At 41.0% G+C, this 16154-nt stretch overlaps 1 protein-coding gene across 1 annotated transcript in view; it reads right to left on the bottom strand.

Moving 5' to 3' along the window:
- Positions 1 to 15959: 15959 nt before the first annotated feature.
- The window catches only part of LOC308483192 (cadherin-11-like), a gene marked incomplete at its 3' end in the record, with an annotated part of 86649 nt that continues 86454 nt past the window's right edge, over positions 15960 to 16154 (bottom strand). The window contains exon 9 of the mRNA XM_081016780.1: positions 15960 to 16056. Within this exon, the coding sequence (XP_080872906.1) occupies positions 15960 to 16056 (97 nt within the window). The remainder of the gene's footprint in view (positions 16057 to 16154) is intronic.

Genomic DNA, 16154 nt, shown 5'->3' on the forward strand with positions numbered 1-16154 from the left:
CTCAATAGACTAAACAATCCCTTAGATTTGTCTAACCACCATGTCTGCATGATACATTAAAATAGCAGCTGTTCTGTGGGGATATGTATTTAACAAGACAGATTTCTAGAGTGTGCTATATAATGACATTATGATGGATAGCGTAATTCTGAGACAGTTTGCAGAAATAAGGGAAGTGGGATTTTCTGGCAAACAGACAGAACAAATAACTGAACCTCGTATGTAGCTGGATAAATAACTGAGTGGGAAGTGCACAGAAGATGCAGACCTTCTTCATGCTTATTGGGTTTGTAGCAATGGAAGGTTGCCAGACCTCCATTTAGATATTTTGGCTGCCCATAAAATTGTTACACAGCTGGATGGCCGTTCCTTTGATAGTCAAAATGTTGGCGAGAAGCTCAGAACACCCTGGTAATGTATTTTGCTGTGTTTGAATAAAATATCCACTAGAGAATTGACGGGAAACCATTGGCCCTCCAATGACTACCATCATCCCCAAGCACACTGGCTTGCCCTCATGACGGAAGGGACCGGGGCTGCATGATGTGTGTACAATGTGCGCAGACACTGCAGAGAATGCCGACATCACTTGCACATGCTGCAAGGTAGTGCTGGCGTGCCCTGCGGCATGCGTGACTGACATCAGTACTCCCCATGACATGCGTGCATGGCTGCCACAGAATTTTGAGGGAACCCAATTCCTTCCTTGAAAATGGGAGGGGGGAGAGCTTGGGCCCCTGCTCCCCCATGACACCCCTGATCATCCCTGACCACTTGTCATATGTGATGGGGCTTATGGCAATGCCAGACTTTGGGGTTTAAAATTTCAGCAGCACCCTGCACAACACCAAAATTCGGTGTCCCTCCGCCTCTCGCCTTCCATTGTTCATCATTGTTGCCCTCTTGACTAGGCACCCAGTGCAGGCAAACCTGTCATACTCCCTGAATCCACCTCTGCTGATGGGAGTTTGAGACCAGTAATATCTGGAGGTTCACCACCTCTACACTAGGACTTTGGGGAAGTGGCACCTGATCTCAGGGATGGAAACATGGGTGGGTGGGTGTGGGTATGGGTGTGGGTGTGTGAGAGAGAGGGTGGTGGTGGTAAAAAGTCATAAAGCAGTTTGGAAGAGGCAGAAAGTGAATGGTGAATTGGCTGAAGGCAAAAGTTACCTAGAGGATTCAGAGAGCCTAGGGATCTAACACTGGGTAGTTTACCTTCTGCTTGTAAGAACATCTGCAGTTTTCCACTACTGTTTTTCACCACACTTGTGCATTTTAAAATAATTGTTACAAAAACGTTTCCAGTGCTCTCCACCAAAGAATATCCAGCCTGGTAGCACTGCCTTTCGAACTCCGCAACAGTGTGGGAAATGGGAAGCATGCAACAATACAGCATAGTATGGGTTGGAAACTGCAGGTCTAAGGGCCAAATACAGCCTTTCAGGTCTCTCTATCTGGTCCTCAGAACTCTTCTCTGACCATACCCCTCTCCCCAAGCCACTCCCTCTCACCAGTCCTTCTTCACACATATGATGTTTTGGCCTTTCTGGAATGTATCTTTAAACTATGATAATGCCTCTTGCTTGTCTGGCTGGAGGATAGAAATTAGCCTACTGTAGAGAGGTGAAATTTATATTCATTGCTCTGCCCACTTTTGCCTCTTGCCCCATCAACCTCAGGTATTCCCTTGGCCCCCACTGGAAGCTTGCCCAGAAATGAATGTAGCCCTTAAACTGAAAAGAGGGAGATGGGTTGAGGAATGGGAACGGTAGGTGATAATAGTTCAGAGAGATAATTTTTCCAGGATTGGTTTGTAGGCCATATCAACATGGTCCCCTGTAGCTGTCATTAATGAGCTCTTTCTAGAGCTCTCAGAGTGTGCCATTTCAAAAGCAATACATTTACTGCAGTACAATCTTAAATTCTGAAGTAAACCTGGCTGAGTTAAATGGAGCTTATTCCTAGGAAAATGGGTGGAGAATTGCAGCTTTACAATGTAATCCTATGAATCCTATTCATTGGGTGGCATTCCTACTCAGAATAGACACATTGAAATTAATGGATATGACTAACTTAATGTTCACTTATTTCAGTGAGTCCAATGGGTTACTTACTTCCCAGGTAAGTGTGTGCAGAACTGCAATGTAAGTGAATTAATTGAAAGCAGATGTTGCTGAATACTGAGGATCTCATCCAGATATATATTTTACATATATTCAACAGTGCCTAGATAAACGACACTATTCCACTGAAGCTCACTGCACTTCAGCATAAACCGTTGTCTTTGTTCCTATCATCTGTCTCAGCGAACTGAAATATTATGGAAAGGTGTTTAAGTACGCTTACCTCCCGCTGAGAATTTTCATGAGATAAAGTAAAAACTGTGGCTTCAATCAGCTTAGCTATTACCAGATTTACATTTCCCTGCTAATTTAAGAATTATTTTACACTTCAAGCAACCTCAGCTTGCATGGAGGCTATATCTACTTACCCAGTGAACTCAGTGTGGCTTGATTCTGAGAAGACATCTAAAAAAAAAAAAAACTGGTTGTGACTAAGTTGCTCAAGTATGTAGTTAGCTGAAGCCAGTATGAGTAATCAGTGGCACTCCAGCTTCCATCATTCCTGGCAACTGGCCATGCTGGCTGAGGCTGATGGGAGCTAGGTGTTCAACAACACCTGGAGGGACATAGGTTCCCCCCGCTTTTTAAAAATAAACCTTTAGTAACAGATTAAGGACACTTTGGGGGCTGTTTCTATTGTGTTTCACATGAGAAAACATAATATGGCACTAATGTGTTAATGGGTTTTTGTTACCTTGTTTTTGCATAGAAGCTCTCTTCTGTGGCCTAATAACCTGAAGTTTCCTATCTCCAGTTTCTAACGGATACTTTAAATGCAGGTTGTTTTAGCTGGGAATATGTGTGCCTATCTGTCTGTAGTGTGTGTGCATGTGTATTTGCCGATTCCTCCCACCCTGTCCACTGCTGCCCCCTCTGCATCCCAATCTGCTTCAGAAGTGAAAGCAGTATGGAGGGCTGTAGGAGAAAGGGAAAATATGTTAAAAAGCAACCTCCTTCCCTTATTTATTAACAGAAATGGCTATGAGAATCATAGTGATGTTAGTAGTGATGTAATCCCATTGATTATCAGATAAGAATCATGACAACTATAGTCTGTTAAGGGAACTGTAGGTCTGCAAGGGGGAAACTATAGTTCCAGGATTCTTGAGGGATAGTCATATGCTTTATATGTGCATTGAGTCCTCTTTAAACGTATGGTGTGGCTCTGAATTGTACATAAAATGTCGGGGGGGGGGTTGTGGAGTGAGACTGTTACATGAAAAGTCATTTCTTAATTCTGTAGCTGGGGCTTGACGAAAGACCAATTGAGCAAGATGGATTCAAGGCAGGGGGAGAATTAAGTGGGTTAGCACAAAGAAGCAAAAAGGGAATTGACTGGATGGAGTGCATGACCCAAATTTTCAGTTTATCCCGTGCTACTATGGGTAGCTAGAAATCAAAGCAAACACATCCATGAAATAACTGAAATGTGGAAAATCAAGCATTTGAGTGCCCAAGAGTCACACCCTACCTGCTGCTTAGAGCTTCTCCTGACAACAGGGTGCTCTTTGCTGCTTCAGACCACAATATAATTGTGTGAGTCTAATACGCTCTGCATAAACCTCTGTATGTAAATCTTTGAAGGGATTAGAGTCTTATTCTTTTAATACTCTCCCTTTTACCTTGGAGATCTCTTGGGGCAGCTTTAAAAATTACATTCTGTGCGAAGTTATGAATGAAAATTTTAATCCCTTGCATTTAAGAATTATCTCTCTTGGCTTGGTATTGGATAAACATTTAAATCTGGTAAACTCCAACTGTTCCTAAAAATAGCTTTTCATACTGTAGTTGCTTTCTCCCTGTGGCCGGTTGGATATTTTGTATATAGAACTGATAGAATAAAGGCTGATTTGAAGAAAGTAAAGTGGTACCTCTGGTTATGAATGCTTCTGGTTATGAACGCTTCAGGTTACGAGCTCCGCTAACCCGGAAGTCGCTGCTCCTGGTTGCAAACTTTGCCCCAGGATGCAAACAGAAATCACATGCCAGAGGTGCATGCACATCGGGAGACCCTATTAGCAAAAGCGCGCCTAAGGATATGAATGGTTTCAGCTTAAGAACGGAACTCCAGAATGAATTAAGTTCGTAACCAGAGGTATCACTGTACTACGCTTCCAAATATGAGAAGCATCTTGCAAACGATGCCTATGAGTACCAACTAGGGCTGCCAACTAATGAAGAATGTTTTGTTGCTTAATTGCCGGCCTACTGACCAGTCTTTAACAATTGATTGATTGATTGATGGATGGATGGATGGATTAAGTACTTAGTTAAATGCAAATGTATTTGCATATTAACAAACCCTCAATATATACTCTTTAGAAATACCGGAGAAAGTGTGGAGAGCTTAATTTGAAAAACAAAATTTATCATTTGCTGTGATACTACTTTTACTATTGTCTTTTTAATTCTTATTCCAGTAGCACCTCAAAAACCCCTGAAAACCCCTATCTCATAATTTTACTATCTACTTAGCTTAAAATTTCCCTCCACCAATCAACCAAACATTCGGTTGATTTGTATGCTGGTCAAACTAATTAAAGATTAGAAACTGCCCCGGTTCTATTCAAGTTTCACATATGTCTTTGAAAATTCCAGAGGGTCACTGGATGGTTTCAAACTCAATGAACCAGGCTGGAGTGCAGTGCAGTACATTCTGAGTGCTTGAGTTCTATCCCTCTTTCCCTGCTCTTACCAGACTACAAATCCCAGTAAGGTATCTTTCTGTGTACCATAAGGGAGATGAAGAGAACTGAAGAAGCATGGAGGGAGAGAACAGAGTGATTTCTCACTTGCAAGAGTAGCAGATCTGTGGCAAGCAAGCAAGGAAGGCTATGTGGTTGTAGGGGTTGAGTGCGTGTGCATAAATCCAGAGGATACACAGTGGTTTGTGACAGGCACCTCTGCCTGGCCCCACCTATTTACAAAAGTCTATATTATTTGCCCAGTATTTCTACCCTAATACAAAGCTATATCTTTTGTCCTGTGTTTCAATTTAAATTGTAATATTTTACTTTCTAAATTTGCATTTACGCATACCTGCTAAATAAACTGGTTGACTGGGCTGACCACTCTAACCTGCTTAATCCGGAACAGGCAGGGTTTAGAAAGGGCCATAGTACAACAGGCCATTGTTTGGTACTACAGACAATGATAGATAAGTATACAAAGGTACATAAGAGCAAACTTTTTGTGGCTTTTGTAGATCTCACATCCGCTTTTGATTCAATCTGTAGGGACAAATTATGGCAAAAACTATATGAAACAGATATTGATAGATGACTTCTCAAAATACTTAGAGAGTTACATTCAGACACCACAGAACTGGGATGTCAGGCAACTATACTGACCCACTGCCACTGGGGAAAGGGGTTAAACAGGGCTGTTTGTTAGCGCCGTTCCTCTTTAATTTCTATATAAATGACATTGTTCAACATATGGCAAAGTATAAGTCATCAGCTCCTGCCCTGGAAGGCAAACACCTGAATATATTACTATATGCTGATGACATGGCTGTCATGGCACTTACTCGAAGGGGCCTACATAGCATGCTGGAGGGGCTCGCAGCTTATTGTTCCCAAAACTCTCTAAAGATAAATTATGACAAAACAAAAATTGTGGTATTTACTAGAGCTCGCCACACATTTAGATGGTCTTTAGATGAACACAAAATTGAACAGTGTCTTTTTTTTAAATATCTTGGTATCACTTTCCAAGCTACATCTAGCTGGCTTGCCCACTTCAAGACTGTAGCCCTTCTAACACGTAGGACAATCGGTGCTCTGCTCAGCTTTTTTTATTCGAGGGGAGGGCAACTGGTGATCCCGGCACTAAAAGCTTTTGTTGGAAAAGTGATTCCCCAGATGCTATATGGAGTAGAACTCTGGGGATGGAATCAGAAGCTGTTAGAACGGCTTGAAATCTTCCAAAATTTTTACCTCAGAAGAATTCTAGGCCTCCCTCAGAGTACTCCGGCAGCTCTCCTAAGAGTGGAAGTAGGATTACCTTCTGTGTCTGCCAGGGCCCACTTAAGATTCCTGCGTTTTTTCACCAACCTCACAGATGCCCCGAACACCTTATTGGCTAAACAAGCCTTTGTATCATTACAAAATAATACTACTTGGCATAAAAACCTACTAGATATCCTATCCAGATACAATCTACCTGAGTTTAATACCCTCAAATTGTGGAGCCCTGATAAAGTTCGGGAATGGATCTTTGAAAAAGACGCCTTTTTGGACTCCACAAAGATAAAAAACTCTGGGTTTTCCTACTGGTTTCCCCGAGTAAAAGCAGTCAAAATCGGTGCCAACTACTTGGTGGAGATCACTGATCCCACCCTTCGGAGAGCTTTCACTATGGCACGGTTTCAAACACTGCCAACTGCATATCTGACCGGTAGATTCACAAAAACCCCAGTAGAACATCGTTTATGCCCTTGCCTTATGAAAATTAAAGAGGATCTTACACATTACCTCCTCTATTGCCCCATCTACTCGGGCTTTAGAGACGCATTGCTGCAAATTATACCCAACTCTATAACCAATCCTGAAGATAGAGTAAAATTTTTGTTAGTTGATGCAAACCCACATATTACCCATGTGGTAGCGGTTTTTGTGATGAAGGCCATGAAAGCCAGGGAAAGATTTATGGATGACAATGTAAAGACCCCTTCATCGTCTGTTTAACTCGTTGCTTGTTTTCCCTCTCTTTCTATTTTGTGGGATGAAGGTTTTGTTGGCGTAGTATGTAATGAATTTTAATATTTTTTAACTATTGTTGTGTTGATGTTTGTGTACAGGCATGGTCCTCACAATAAACGGATTTGATTTGATTTGATTTGCATTTACGCATATTAACAGTTTAAAAGAGGTGTCATAGAAATTCTTTTTCTCTGGTTTTGGTTTCATTTTCAAGCACGCACAGTGTCTAGTGAAGGCACAATTTGAAAGTACAAACAAACTGAATGATTTCAAAATAGGAGATAGAGAGAGAGAGAGAGAGACTAAAAGGATTGGGAAATGAAAAATGGTTGCAAACTGAGTTTTACATTCTTCAACTGCCCTGGGGAGATGCACTTGAGATAAATGTGACATAGACTGTCTATTTTTAAGCACACATTCAGCAGGAATAGGAAAACAACCAGCATAAGAAAAGGAGTCTTACTAAGGAACACAATGATTGATAGTATCATTTGACATAATGACTATGCTCTTGGAGGAGTTTACTTTAAATAATAATTGTATACTTGTGCGACTTGGAGCTAAGTGGAAAATTCATAATTTACCGTGTGCTCAAAATCCAATATCGCCCTAGCCTTTGCCCATTCCCATTCCAATAGCCTTTTTTCTATTATATAAGTGAGTGGTTGTAGATGGGGCCCTGAGGGAGAAATAACCTAAGTCAAGAAGCTGCCAATTATTATATGTCGCATTCACATTATAAGCCAGGTCTGAGTGCTTTTCATTTACAAGAGGGCTTGTGTGTAAGGAGGTTAAAATTAACCTTAGACCTTTTCTTTTTGTTTGCAGGTTTATGCAGAAAAAAGTCTATAAAAAATTTCCAGCCCCAATAGCAGCCTAATTTCAGCATGCAACAGAATTTGCATGCTTTAGATCTAAACTAGTACAGAGCAAAAGGAGGCAGACTTTGCTTTCATACACACACACACACACACACACACACACACAGACTGTTCAGAGGCATTTCTTCATTTATTTTCATTTGGAACATTTATTTTTAATTTTGTTTCAGAATTAGAATGAGACCAATGGGGCGGGGCGGGGGGGACACAAGAAGCGATGGAGGAAAAAAATGTGTGTGTGCAAGCATATCAGACATATACAGTGGTACCTCGGGTTACAGAAGCTTCGGGTTACAGACGCTTTGGATTACAGACGCTTCAGGTTACAGACTCCGCTAACCCAGAAATAGTACCTCAGGTTAAGAACTTTGCTTCAGGATGAGAACAGAAATCACACAGCAGCGGCGCGGCAGCAGCAGGAGGCCCAATTAGCTAAAGTGGTGCTTCAGGTTAAGAACAGTTTCAGGTTAAGAACAGACCTCCAGAATGAATTAAGTTCTTAACCCGTGGTACCACTGTATAACCTTCCAAATCATAGCCTTTTCAACAAAGTCTTTTAAAGGGAGCTTGTTATTTTTATCCCATTCGTCATCTATATTGGATTTGAAATTGTTTTCATTAATTATATATGTTTATCACTTCTAGCTGTTTCATTGGAAATGATTCATAAACAAGAATAAACAAATAATCAAATGGAACAGACACACAACTGCCACTGACCCTGGGGCTTGTTGGTGGTTCCTTTTTCAAATGAAATTTCTAACTCACTTTTGCTTTCCAATGGAGATGCTCAGAAGGGCTAACAAAGCAGTTAAAAAAAAGCCAATAATCTTATCATTAAAAACAAATGAATAGATACCACAATACAGCACAAAAGCGTTAAAAATAGCATTAGCAAAGATTCAAAAGAGACAGAATTTACAAATAAATAACCTCACAGAGCAAAAGAATCTAGGGTTGGAAAAAGGAACTTTTGGGGTCCATGATTTAATGTTTATGCAAAGATATATAGGGTGAACAGCCATTAAGACTGGAAGAGAAAATAGGAAGAGAGAAACCCAAACTGTAAGATATTTGACTGTTTTTCATAGAATTAATAGCTTATTGTCTTCAGAATACTAATAAACAAGATGATGATCTAACCACTGGTTTCTGAAATTGGTTGACATGGACCCCTTAGGATGAATAGGGCTGGGCTGGGGTTTGAAAAGGGCCCAGGATGGAAAATACATTTGTGAGAGACAGAGGTAAAGGTAAAGGTAAAGGGACCCCTGACCATTGGGTCCAGTCGTGACCGACTCTGGGGTTGCAGCGCTCATCTCGCTTTATTGGCCGAGGGAGCCGGCGTACAGCTTCCGGGTCATGTGGCCAGCATGACTAAGCCGCTTCTGGAGAACCAGAGCAGCGCACAGAAACGCCGTTTACCTTCCCACCGGAGCGGTACCTATTTATCTACTTGCACTTTGACATGCTTTCGAACTGCTAAGTTGGCAGGAGCAGGGACCGAGCAACGGGTGCTCACCCCATCGCGGAGATTCGAATCGCCGACCTTCTGATCGGGAAGCCCTAGGCTCTGTGGTTTAACCTACACTTTAATTAGGAACTGTGATCCTCAGAAATAAAGGCTATGTGCATGGTACAGAGTGTTCCCACTCCCAGTAAGGAACCTTCACAATACAAAACTATTCTCTTCTTCTTTACACATGGTAATTTTTAGTAATGAAGATTGGTGACTGAAAAACGTTGATTACATATTGGTGTTTCTTGACTTTATTTCACTTACATTCCTAAGAATTTGGGTTGGTGCTGATGACAACTTTATAAGCTCAATAAGGGGTCAATGAACACTGAAATCTTGGAAACCCCCAACCCCTACTTCTTGAGGCCAGAAATTACAGGCTGCAGCTGAATCTCCTGACTTGGAACTGACTGTCTTGATCAAAAGGTACCGAAAGTCTGTTAAAAACTCCCCAAAGATTTTGTATTAATCGAATAGTACCAAAGGTATCCTGCAGATTTGAATTAGGAGCAGTTTCATTCACTGAATGGGCTAGAGCATTGCTTTGCATAATTGGGATCTGCAAACTCTGCTTTTCAATTGCTTCTGGAGTAATTATGTAATAGGAGAGGTTGCTGCCATTCTGAGTCCTGACCCCCTTTTTTCCAAGATAACCATAAAGAAACAGCAGTTAAACTATACAGAACTATCTTTCACAGTTTCTGCTGTGAAAATTGTTCAAGGGGCAAGAGCCTCTATGCATCTCCCATTTTCTCTGAGCTGTACAGCATCAGTCCTTTATACTATGTAGTCCCTTGTACTACAGGAATGGGGAAAACTTTTTCAGTCCACATTCCTTTCTGGGCAACCTTCCAAGGGTCTCATATCAGTGGTGGGCAAGACCAGAGCCAAAAGTAGGTGAAGCAATGAATGCAAATATTGTCTCTGTACAGTAAATAATAATAATAATAATAATAATAATAATAATAATAATAATAATTTATTTATACCCAGCCCATGTGCCTGGGTTTTCCAAGCCACTCTGGGCAGCTCCCAACAGAATATAAATATAAATATTAATAATAAGTGATAAAACATCAAACATTATAAGCTTCCCTAAACAGGGCTGCCTTCAGATGTCTTGTAAAAGTCAGATTATTTCCTTGACATCTGATGGGAGGGTGTTCCACAGGGCGGGCACCACTATTGAGAAGGCCCTCTGCCTGGTTCCCTGTACCTTTGCTTCTCACAGTGAGGGAACCGCCAGAAGGCCCTCAGCGTTGGACCTCAATGTCCGGGCTGAATGATGGGGGTGGAGACGCTCCTTCAGGTATACTGGGGTGAGGCCGTTTAGGGATTTAAAGGTCAGCACCAACACTGTGCTCAGAAACATTTCTAGTTTCTACACACACTCATACACCTCTCTCTAGCCTTCATCCTAACAAGCAAGAGGCATTATCAGAGCATATTATTATGACACATTCCAGCCAACCAAAAGAAAAGAAAAGAAAAGAAAACATTCAAGGAGGGTCTGAAGTAGTGCCAGAGAGTGGTATGATCGAGGGAGAGGATGTGTGGCATGTGGAGAGTTTCAAGGATCATTTAAAGAGGCCTCACACATGGACAAGGTGGCAACAAAAGACTGGAGAGGAATGCTACACACCATGGACACCATTTAGTTAGCATGAAGCACTTTTAAATCACTTGAACACCATGAGAGGGGATTAAGCACATGCTTAAATCTCCCATTAACCATACCCCGTGGATTTAGATATGAAACAGCTAGATACTGGCAATGTCATGCTATAAAGAAAAAAACCCCACATGCATCATTTTCATATGTGTGAAGATGTGCCAAGATTGCTAAAGTAAACACATGCAGAATGTTTACCTATTAAGTGCAGATTAATTAAACTCTGTGAGAATTAATTGGTTCTCCACAGTCAGGTTAGGCAACCTTTTAAAGATCACACAGCTTGCACATTTTGGATTTTGAAAAGTGCAGCTCTCCTCATCAGCCAAAGCAAAGATACGATTATGATGATCACCTTCTTTGGAGGAAGCTAATTCTATAGGAGGGGAGCATATGTTTGCAAAGGTTACAAACAAAGGCGAGCAACTGAAGGCGTCTAGTGATATTATAACTGTTTGACTGTTTTGTTTTGTTTCTAGACATCTGCTGAAGAAGAGTGCTGTTTGATCCATGGGTCTTTCTTGTGACAATCAGAAGGTGTCATCCAAAATATAATGCTGTTATACAAAACTATGGTGTGACCACATTTGGAAAACTACGGTATATACAGATCTGGTTGCCGTACCTCAGAAAAGATATCGTAGAGTTGGAAAAGGTTCAGTAAAGGGCAACCAAAATGACTGAGGTGGTGGAGCAACCCCCTTGTAAAGAAAGGTTGCCACATTTGGGATTTATTGGTTTAGAGAAAAGCTGAGAAAGAGACAACATGGTAAAAGTTTATAAAGTATGCATAGCATGGAGAAAGAGGATAGAGTTTATTTTGCCCCTCCCTCTCTCATTACAGTAGAACTCGTGGACATTCAATGAAGCTGAATTTTGGAAGATTCAAGACAGATAAAAGAAAGTACTTCTTCATGAAGTGCATCGTTAAGCTGTGGAACTCAAATCCACAGGGGGCAATGATGGCCACCAACTTAGATGGCTTTAAAAGAGGATTGGTCAAATGCATGCAGGAGAAAGCTAACAATGGCAACTAGCTATATTGGCTATGCTTTGCCTCCACAATTGGGGGAAGTCATGTACTGAATAGCAGTTGCTGAAGAGTACAGAAGGAAATAGTGTTCCTTTTGTCAGATGCTGTTTGAAAGTTCCCCACAGGCATCTACGTTGGCCACTAGATGGGGCTTTCCTTATGTTTTTATGAAATATATTTGATAATTCCCTTTGTCCTTTGACCTTTCCCCTAAGGACCTCAAGAAAACATTATTTTTATTTAAATATGAAGTGCACTTTCATAAAGAATATTGCAAGGTGGCATACAACTTAAAAACACAAAAAATAACAACAAAATAATGTAAAAGCTAATTGGCAAAGAATCTCAAGTTTGAAAGGCTTGTCTGAATAATGCACCTTGCAGTAGACATCGAAAAACAAGTGGATATGACTCCCGTTGAACCTCTATTGGCAAGAAGTTCCACAGGGCATGGCTCATCACACTAAAGGCTTAGTCCTTCGTGAAGGCCAGCCAAACCTCAGGAGAAGGGGGATCACCAAAAGTGCCCCATCCAAAGATCTCAGCAGTTGAGGTGGATCATAAGAAATCAGATGATCATATAATTATATAGCTGGGATGTAGCATAATACAGGATGTAAGAATCACAACTATGCAATTCTTGAAAGTTAACCATCCAACCTTCTCAAAAAACATCAACAACTTCCAATGAAGGAGAGTCCACCACCTTCCGACATGGTCCTCTTCAACTGTCAAAGAGCTCTAGCAAGTTCATCCTAATGTTTTCTCTGAATCTCCTTGTTTTAATTTTAATCCATTAGTTTGCTTTCTACTCTCTGGAGCAGCAGCTCTAAGTCTTCTCTTCTTCAGGCTAAACACACTAACTTCCTCAACTGTTTCCCATAAAACTTGTTTCCCATAAAACTTTATCATCCTGGTTGCTCTCTTGTCTGCACATGTTCCAGCCTTCTTTAACTGTGGTGCCCACAGAACTGGACACAGAACTCAGAACTGATGCCTTTCATTGTACTGAATTTGCAGTTGTGGAAACAATTATTCAGAAATTGGCTTATAGCTAGACCAAAATATGTCAACCCAGAACAGAAATATTGTTTTTCTGGGCCCAGTGCAAACCTATAAACACATCTCTGCTCTTAAAAACATCCAATAACCTCATTGTTGTTTTGAAAAAATGGATAATTGCTTGGCTTCCTTTTTGCTTTATTGAATGTGCATTGTTGAAGTGCCTGGCTGGAAAGGCCATACTACATATTTTGCTCAATGCACAGTGTGCTGTTACATCTCATTTTTATTTTTATTTTTTATTAAATATGTATAATTCCCTATACCCAAGGGTCTCATTTTTTTTCTTAATTATTTCAGAGATATTTGATGTGGCCAAGCCATATGTTGTGGACAACAAATCCCATTGGCTGCCAGCTAACAGTCAGCAGCCAAGGGTTATGGGTGTGGGATTCTACAACATTTGGAGGGTGTGTCACATTGACTGCCTCTGCCTTAAGTACAAATGTGGAAGGACAGTTGTTATAGAGACCTCAGTGCACAGTGGCATGAGACTTGTCCCTTATCTCCTGACCTGTGACATGCCAACAATCTTGCCACCCATAAAGCTCCAAGGAACGTTTTTACTAACCCTGGTAGCCATGATGGTGGCCATTTGGTGGTGATGGCTGTGTGGCTGGAAAGAGAAATGATGAACCTTTCCTCCTGATGCACTGCTGTCCTGATAGTTAACAATCCCTCCCCCCACTTGTTATTTAGTAAGGAAGAAAGGGAGAAATAGCGGTATGGTACGCATTAAGCATAAGCGTGCAGTTTGACCTTGATTTTCTATCCACAGCCAAACATAGCCAGGATTACTGCTGCTTTAGACAGTCAACACAAACACGTTGTTTTGTTTTTTTATCCTTTTGTAATTCAAAACAGTGTTCTGAAACATCTACTTGACATATTCAAAGCCACATATTTCCATACCTCGAGATAGAAGGAGGGAAACTGGATTAATTTATCACTTAAAGGTGAACCTACCTACCTTGCACTATCTGAAACATTATGTGAACCGAATCAGAGCCCCCCATGGAAATCTGCACTTCTCTGAATTTTTCTGTGCCAAGTAATGTGCACCAAAATGATAAACCCTGCATAAAAATGCATATATTAGCAATAATAACAAACAGATGCATTGTATTATTCCAACAGGCTTTTGAGCGCTGACTGATTTTAAGGAAAGGGCTGATGCTGTGTTGTTTCTATTGTAATTATCTGTATGTTTTAATACAGATAATTACAATAAACACACCTACATGTTTTAATTCTTTTTAAAAAAGATTTCTCTCCCCCCCACCCATGTTTTTAGCTGTTCCCATTTTATCTGTAAGCCACCTTGATTCCCTGTGAGGGGAAAGGCAGGAAATAATAATAATAATAATAATAATAATAGCAGAATACTAAGGAGAATGGTTTTGCAAAAGTGTGCATGGTAGGCAAATTTGCATGCAGTGGTACCTTGAGTAACTTCAGGTTACATACGCTTCAGGTTACAGACTCCGCTAACCCAGAAATAGTACCTCAGGTTAAGAACTTTGCTTCAGGTGAGAACAGAAATCGTGTGGTGGCGGTGTGGTGGCAGCGGGAGGCCCCATTAGCTAAAGTGGTGCTTCAGGTTAAGAACAGTTTCAGGTTAAGAACGGATCTCCAGAACAAATTAAGTTCTTAACCCAAGGTACCACTGTATTGGGATAAATGCTGGTGAATTTTCCTGAGGTCTTAAAAAATGGAAACTCATGTAGAAATGTGGAGAAGTGAACTTTAAATTGGAAAAAGGGTGGGGGGGATGGGAAAAAACTGAAATTGACACATTCATCCATGATAGATGTGGCTCACTGTTCAGAATATTGCATTTTCTGTTGCAGCACTTCTTAACTGGCTTCTGCTTCTGCCTGGTTTTAACAAACTTCACTAGATTTTACAAGCCCTGGATATCCCATATAGATGCATTGACAGAGTATACCCTCAATTCTGCCACATAACCCTTTCCCCCATCTCAGTACTGGGCTTGTATCCTGGACCAAGATCCTTGAGTCTAAATAATGTACCCATCTCCCACCCAACCACCATTGCTTGAGTTCTGACCCAAGCCCATCAGAGACATCAACATGCTGATTCTTACAACCGCCAGGGACTTGGGACCCAAGAGTGCAACATTTCTCTGCAGCAAGTCCATTTTATTGATAAAATATAACCATATATCCTTTGAGGGGGCAGGGGAGACAATGGCTTAGTACAGGGTCACAAACAATCAGGGAAGGAGTGTGATACTCGGCAGGCAAACGTCTTGAACTGGCTTCTGTTGGATTGTTTTGTTTATGCTGCAAGAAAGCAGCAGAAGCAGCAGTTGTGGTTGGTTGTGCTGCACTACAGCATAACAGAATCTTTGTTCAGCTCTGCTTGGTGCCATTTAAACATTGTGATTCATTGAATGGGAGGCTGCTTCCTGTAAGGGTGTCTTTTCTCCTGTGTTTACAGGCTAGTGGGGGCAGGCAGTGGGGAAGGAGAGAAAAACCAGCCGCATTGAAAAATAAAAGGGGGGGGGGAATAGAGGAGAGGAAGATTATTAAAGATTAATACAACCTCTGGAAGTTGAAAAAGGTCATTGAACCAAACCATGTCTCTTCCCTGTGCAAAATAACCCTTGGGTATAATAGTGGCAGCAGGCAAAAATAGGGCAAAAATTAGATTTTAATTGATGAAAACCTTTTATGCATCCACTGTTGCAGTTGGAGAATATACTCTTATGATGTGCAATTAAACAAAGCAACTGAAGATACTTTCAGAGTGCTGGAATGGTGTTCCAGTTAGCTTCAGCTCTGCCTTATTGCAGGGGTACCATTTTAGATGGCAGTGGTTGAGATTGGTGGTGGAGTGGGAAAGCATAGCAATATTTCAGTATGAACATAGGGACATGGGAGAAGTTTGATTCAGTTTGCATTTAAAGGTGAATCTTTCTGCTTCTCATGTGTATTTGTTTATTCATTTGGAGTATTTACTTTGACTTCCCCTGGGGATGCCCAAGCATCTGCACACGTAACCTGGTTAGCAGTCTGAGCAGGAACACAGGTCACCCTATAATGGTGAAATGTTTTGCCTTAAATTATTTCTCAGTTTACAAACTTATTTCATTTTATATGCAAATCTGTGTCCTTTTGTCTTCATTTTTGGAT

The sequence above is a fragment of the Podarcis pityusensis genome (assembly GCF_964106645.2).
Source record: "Podarcis pityusensis genome assembly, chromosome: 8".
NCBI lineage: Eukaryota > Metazoa > Chordata > Lepidosauria > Squamata > Lacertidae > Podarcis > Podarcis pityusensis.